Source organism: Falco rusticolus, chromosome 12 (assembly GCF_015220075.1).
Source record: "Falco rusticolus isolate bFalRus1 chromosome 12, bFalRus1.pri, whole genome shotgun sequence".
NCBI lineage: Eukaryota > Metazoa > Chordata > Aves > Falconiformes > Falconidae > Falco > Falco rusticolus.
In genome coordinates, this window is record NC_051198.1 from 14,877,220 (window position 1) to 14,884,564 (window position 7,345).

The window sequence follows — 7,345 nt, forward strand, 5'->3', positions numbered from 1 at the left end:
TCACTCAAAAGGGCTTATTATAATCCCAAAATCCCTACTCTCCTTTCTCCATAGTTGACAGAAGACACTTCTGCACATCAGAGGAGTACACCCTGTCACATAGCGTGCTTTATCTGATCCATGAAAAAAACAGTTTTACTCCCTGGGCTGTCACTCCTATGTTCTATACTAGTACTGAAAGAATCAGAGCTTTGATGAATGCACCTAGTGGCTACATTTTGACAAGCTGTCAACACTTCAGACCTGCCAATTCACCCGTGATTTCCAGGAGAACTCTTCTAACAACTCAGTAAAATTGGGGGCCATCACCAGAGGTATTAACAACCACCAGGAACACAACAAACTGACAGATACTGGAAAGGCTCAGTTGAACACAAGGGGGAAGAGAACAGAGCTCTTACTTATTTATCAAACTGAAGATCGAGTACTATACTTGCTCCACCCTTCCACCTTCACCTTATACCCCAGTGATATTTGTGCACTATGAAATTAATGTTTGAAAACACTTCTGCACAGGCCTCAGGGACCACCACAACCTGTGTATTTATGACACTGTTAGTGCTGCTCCTGCACCCACTGGCTCTTGCAGCTTCTGCAGTCCTGTTGGGTTTGTGCAATGGCACTGCCGCCTCACTGTAGTACCTAACGCTGCTGTGCCAGCATCATGGGCAAAACTCAGCAAATCTCTTCTGTTTCATGCCTCGTCTTTAATAACTTAGTCTGTAGAGAAGTAGTGACAGTGTCCTTGTTCAACCTGGAAATTAGACAACCACAGAGGCTGAAATGGGTCTAAATAGGCCAAGTGCCAAAATGAGGTCTGAGCTAAGAAGTCCAAGACAAATGTTTTTCTGAGGGCTCAGCAGCTGCTGCCCAGCAGTTGACCTCAAACAACATGCTACAGTTCTGGTTACTGGCACAGAAAGCACTGCTCGGGGACCTTGACCAGCTACTCATAAAATGGAGCTCCAGGACACAGTTTCAGACATGACTGGCCAAGAAGGGACCATATCAGGTCTTTCTAGACAAGCTGGCCTCTCCCCATTATCCCACTGGTGACGACTTCATTGAGGCCATAGAAAATTTCAGGTGGTTATGTTTAAATTATGGGATCTACATGAACAGATGGAGGAAGCTAAAATGAAAGTTGTATCAGGATACAGAAGATCTTTACTGGAAATGATACATCTAGAGTAGGATATAAAAAGAATAATGCTCATTTCCTTAATGCTATTGCTCTTAAGCCTCACTGTCTTAAGAGTCTGTTCATCTTCCCCCTTCATTTCAAAAAGCTGAGGTTTTAGCATTAACTTCCAGCTTACAATCAAATAAAATATAAAAAGTACAAATTACTTTTCCTATTCTACTGAAAAATACTCAGTTTTGTAGTAGAAATATATAATTCTATAAGATTTTTTACTATTATTCAAGAGCATAATTTGAACATGTATCATCATGTGTTCAAGATGACAGGATGGCATCAGACTTCCCTTTGGTAACTGTGAATTAGTCAAGAAATACTTGCACACAGTCGATCCACCATAGAAACGTTGCTTTCAGAGTGCCTATTGCTACCTGCCCTTATCTAGTCCTTGAAAAAGGGACTCCACCCTGCACACATCTCTGAGACTGACAACTCTATCTAGAATACTAAGATACAAACAGGCTCAAATATATGGACTAATAATACACAGTCCAATAATGCACAGATCAAGCTCTATTTTTTTTTTTTGTGAACAATTTAGGATCAGTTTCCCAGGTATGCCTGATTTCACCTTCAAAACTGACATAATCTGACTGGGAAAATAGAAGGCTGTGAAAATTTATCTGGTCAATATCATTTCACTTCTATAAATACATCAATTTTCACCACATATTTCATATAGAGAACATTATAAGGACTTAATGGACATTCAAAATGTGAATAAAAGCTACTATGTGTTTCTAGGGGACGGAGTCATTTACCAAGCATTCATAGGAGATGTTATTACAGACAGCAAATGCAGGATACAGAACAGATAGCATGCACACATTCTCCCACTGTCTCAAAAAACAGCATGTAAGAACAGGCTAAAAAGGCACTAAGTTGAACCTAAGTTCACCACACAATGCCAACACAGCAGCCATACTGACCCCATGGATTGTAACCTAACCTAAAGAATTACAATGGATGGTCATGGATGCAGCCTTTTTCAGTTGTCTCCTGAAGCTCCTGAGTTACAGAGTTCTTCCTTCCACAGCTGGAAGGACCATTTTAAAGGGGATGGAATACAGAGTCTAGTGCTATCTTCTCCCATTTGCACCCCCTGCACCCAACTGAAATCTCATGAAACTAAACAGAACCCACCAACATTTTCAGATCCAACCCAGAACAGCAGTATTCATCATTGTTTTGAATTTTTTAACATCCCATCATCTGAAAGCATGGTTCACTGTCCCCTATGTCTGTAATGCTAATTGCTCCTCTCCAGAGATGACATCTGGGAGAGACACAGAAGAGAAAGGAGCAATGGGTATATTATCTCTGTACAGTTGCTACATTTGCACCACCTTTGCTTTTGCATTAGCTTGCTTCTCAGGCCCTGCAGACTATCAGCCAGTGCCCCAGCATACTTGTCAGGGTTACTATGTCACACACACAGATCATTCACCACATTCTTCCAACCACTGTAGCTTTCATCCCCTAAGGGAATAGGGCTTTCAGAAACGGATGTTGTAACCAAGCTCTCTCAAAAGTATTCCTGAATATATGTTAGAACTAATCGACTTATAGATAGTCATTAGAAGTAATTCTGATCAGCATTTATAAAAAAGTAGATGGGTAGAAAAAAACAAAAGAAACTCAATAACCTTTCTAGATTCCCAAGTCAGGTAAGCATTGAATAAAGCAACACACAACTCCATGTGACTTTCTGAAATAAGTGCTAGTGAACACGTACAATTCTGGTGACACAAAGACTGTCACTAGTAGCTTTAGCCTATTTTCTTCTTGTTAAAGCCAGCCGTGCAATTGCAAGTAAATCAATAAATCATGTCCCAGCTGGGATTAGTCTGCATGTCGTGCCCTATTTCTGCTAGGCAGTTACAGACCCTTTGCCTTCCTGTGCAGCTTTTTCTCCTGCATTTGGAAAGAGACTGAATCCACCTGGGTGACTGGAAGTTAAACCGGGAGGAGCGAGATCTGGACAGCACCTGCGCTGGCTCCCCGCCGGCGCCAGAACAAGCAGCCCCGCGCAAAGCTGGCGTGACCCCCCGGACCGTGGGCACCGAAAGCTGCCAAACCACTCCATTTTCACCTGGGCAGATCAAACGGCATTGTGTAATCCCTTCTTTGACTGGGAAAGAACACGGAACTGGGTCAGCCCAAGAGACTGAACACCCTACTTGCTTTCAAAGTAAGGGTGACATTTTAACAGAGTAAGGACACAGAACGGTGTACCAGTAGGCATTTTGTTGGTTCTTCTGCCTTCCCCCATATAACCAGGTCACGGTCACCGCAGAAACTACCCATCGCTCCGGGACAGATGGCAAGGTGCCCGTTAGAGAGCCGGGGGCGGTTTCGGTGCCGCCCGCCCGGCAGCTGCCAGCCCCGCGCCGCCGCCGCTGATGGCAGGGGAACCCTCAGAGGCTGGCTGCCCCCGGGGGCCCCGCCAGGCCAAGCCCGGGCCACCACAAGCGCCCCTCCGCAAACTACGTTCTCCTAATTCGAAGTGCAAGGCACCGGCCCGGGACGCCAAACCTCGCACACAACCTCCGGCGGCCGCACGCCTCCCATTCGCCCGCCCGCTCCGGCGGCGGCGGTCCCGGCCCGTTACCGGCCCCAGACGCTCCGCTCGCCCCGCGCCGGCCTCCCGCGCAGCCCCCACCTGAGCCCCGCGCCCCCCTCACCTGAGCGGCGGCGGAGGGAGCCCTCACGGGCGCCCCGGAGCTGCAGGCGCGGCGCGAGGCCGCCCCGAGCGCCCCCCGCAGGAGCGCGAGGCCGCCGCGCCGCCCCCAGGCCGCCCCCGCCATGCGGCTCGCCGGCCCGCAGCACGCGGGGGGCTCCGCGCCGCCGCCGGGCTCGCTCCGTCACGCGGCGGAGGGCGGGGGCAGGCAGCCAATCAGAGCGGACGCAGGTGCGGCGCTGCACGCCGGGAGCCGTAGTCCGCTCCCCTGAGGCGGGCGGGCGGGCTGAGGGAGCGGCGGGCAGTGGCGGGCCCCAGATCCTTCGGCACCGGTGTGCCCTCCAGGGGCAGGGGAGCCGGGCAGCTCCTGTGAGCCCCGCGTCGCTCAGCAGCAAGGGCAAAACCTGCACTGGCAGCCTTTGTTGCCTGCCTTGCCCTGTCTTCGCCTCATCCCTCCAAAAGCCAGGTGCAGGGCCCGTGGCCTGCAGGCTGGCCCTGTCTGCTGGCTGCCTTCCCGGGCCGTGCAGGTGTTGAAGGACTCACACACGGGGTACGTGTCCCTGCAGGGACAGAAGGCCAGGAAACACGGTTACCCTCAACTAGGGAACATTTCTGGTGGAAATGGCGACTTCCACCACAGTCCTGCCCAAGTCTCAAGTACAATCTGTAAAACATTGTCAGAAAACAGGCACAGGAGCTAAATGGGGCACAATGGGTCTTATGAGGCATAAGAAAACAGTATGTTCATTTTCCAGACTGATATACTCTTCCCATATGCTCTCAGTGTTTCACAGACAAGGGGCCTTACAGTGAAGTAAGTGTCTGGTGGCCCACTGTGCACCCCTGGGCAATGGGTCTGCAGAGCATGGTCGCCCATTGCCAAGCTAAACTTAAGGCAGTTGTTCTGAACCTGTTTCACACATAAAAGGAGGGCTCGGGCACCCAAAATTTTCCTGTATCTCTTTCCCTGAATCACATCAGCTACTCTTGCAAAAGACACGTGTCTTCCTAAATTATTTTTACAGCTCTAGCCTTAGAACTGTGCAGCTGCTGTAGCTGTTAAGAGTAAAACTCACACCTTTATACACTATGTTGCTTCTGTGATAGCTCTTCTAGATAAGTAATTTTGTTTTCCGTTACCAAATTGCTGTGTCAGGGGTATTTGGGTTTGTAACTAATGGTTGTAAAAACATTAACAACTCTGTGCACAGTGTTAATCCTTTAGCGTTTGACCTGTGCAGTACTTGTTGATATATGAGTAACTGGGCCTTATAATTGCTTGTGTCAGCTGTTATTTCAAGACATAGTTACACGTGCTGGTACAGATTTGAACGTTTAGTCAGGTTATATTTAAACCTTTACTGTGTAGCAAGACACCTTCTTCTGTCCAATTCGGTCTTAAGCATTTAGACTTTAGACTTTATTCACTCTTTAGGCTGGATAGAAACTAACAGGAAAACTTAATGAACATTTCTTTGTGTTTGGGGTTTTTTTGTTTGTTTGTTTAGGGTTTTTTCCCTCGCAAAGCTGAAGCCATTTGAAAAGAAAACCAGACTTCAATGACCTGTGATGTGGCCAAATATCTATTCTGAAACTATGCTCGTCAGTATGATTTCAAGGTAACATATATACAGATCAAAACAATAGAGAAAATAACAAAGCAAAATACTGACTTTAATTACAGTTATCAAAGGATACAGAAGCGAGCTTGATGTTTGCATTTGCAGTAGCTTTATGAAGCATCACTTCTCCCTGTAGGACTGGAATAACTATAATTAGAGGATTTCCTAAATTTAATTGAACAGCAGGTGATAATGAAGGCTGAAATACAGAAAGCATTTTAGCTTCATACTAAATGTAGTAATTGCTTGATTCAGTGAACCTTTCAGTTGCAAAAAGGTTTAATTAGATGTAAAGTGAATAAAGATCAAAATTTGGTAGAATCTCAAAATAATAAAAAAAAAATCTCATTTGCGTAATTAGCATTAAAAGAAATCCACAGGTTCTCTTAATATCTTTCTCCAGTGAACGTTCTTTCTTATAATGAAGGGTCCGGTGCTATGGCTCTATAGTTACTTTATTTTACTTAAAGGCTATGTTAAGCTTAACTTACATCTGTAATCCAATTGAATATATAGCAGGGCTAAGCATATCAGGAAAGGTAAGAAATGCAATGTCTTTGCATAATTGAAGCCTTGTACTTTTCCAGTTTTATCAGATTGTACAAATATAGGCATATCACATTAAAACAGCATAAAATCAGCTTTTACACCTCCAAAGACAACCTCTTACTCAGAAGTAACTACTGCTGTCTCACAGAAACAGTTGCCCAGAATTAAATAAAACAAAAATAAATGTAATGGAATAAGAGCATCTGCATAAGAGATGATTTTGGTTTAACTTTACCGGGATAGAGTCATGTCATAGGTCATGAAGAGTAAGGGGGTTTTTGCACGTATGAGACAGTAGCTCTCTGAAGGACTAGTACTCATGAAGAATTAAAGGTTTGAGGTTTGTATATTTAGGCCAAGATGCTGCACAACACCATGCCCTTGCATTGTAACCAAATTCCTATGTGATACTCTAACCATGGCAAAATAATACCTATGTAACTACAGACCACTGTCACTCTAGTGAAGCTAAGAGTTACTCAAGGCAATTTTAGGATCCACAGAAAGTCTTGCCACTGGTCTTTCATTTGTTTGACATTATGCAGACATTCACTTGTGTTTGGCAGAGATTAATTCTGTCCAAATTCCAAGGAAAGAAATTTCCTGACCTTCCTGCTGTCACCTTCCTTTCTGACTTTCAGGCAGCCTAGATTAGCTATGTCTTATTTAACTATTTATTTGTTTCAAAAATTTGCTGAATTCATGCTTAGCACCTTACAGGTCTCATTCAGTACTCTTGCGCGTTCAGGGATTGACTAGCTTTCCTCAAAAGACTCTGCACTGTGCCATTCATAAAAATCTGTGTGCCTGCCAAGGAGCATTACATCCACACAGACAATTGAAGGGCAGAGTCCAGGCCATGTACCAGTGTCCTCTGTGAGCCTATCCCAGAGCAACACGAAAATGCAAAGTGCTGGACTACTTCCCATGCTATTCATGCTTCAGAAAAGCACTGAACTAGATTTTAAAGCTATGTTCATAATGAAATAATAATAATAATGATAAAGTCTCAGGAGAGAACAGCATGTGAGCTGGATGGATCTGCCACACTGAACCATGATTGCCTCATTGTCCAGACTAGGCATCTGTTAGGAGTTTCTCAACATCTTGCTGAAACTTTGAGCAACGTGCCTGGGAAAAAACAGGGCAAAGTGGAAGACCTGATCCTGTCCTCACTTGTGGCTGGAATACAGCCAGGGCTTGCGTTGGGACTGCAGTTAGGAAAGACTGCTGGAGCGCTTAGCCTAGTGCAAGCCAAGAGAAAGCCTCCATGACCAACTTCCTGCAAACTGA

General features: G+C 45.4%; 1 protein-coding gene across 4 annotated transcripts in view; it reads right to left on the bottom strand.

The window, feature by feature from the left end:
- Window positions 1-4,011, bottom strand: part of MOCS1 (molybdenum cofactor synthesis 1) — a 30,911-nt gene extending 26,900 nt beyond the window's left edge. For 3 of the 4 annotated variants that reach the window (XM_037405086.1, XM_037405085.1, XM_037405088.1), the window contains exon 1: window positions 3,886-4,011. In XM_037405086.1, the coding sequence (XP_037260983.1) occupies window positions 3,886-4,008 (123 nt within the window). In that variant the 5' untranslated portion in view covers window positions 4,009-4,011. Of the gene's footprint in view, window positions 1-2,344; window positions 2,427-3,885 lie in introns of those variants that run through there. The other variant, XM_037405087.1, reaches the window with a different exon arrangement.
- Between the last annotated feature and the right edge of the window lie 3,334 nt (window positions 4,012-7,345).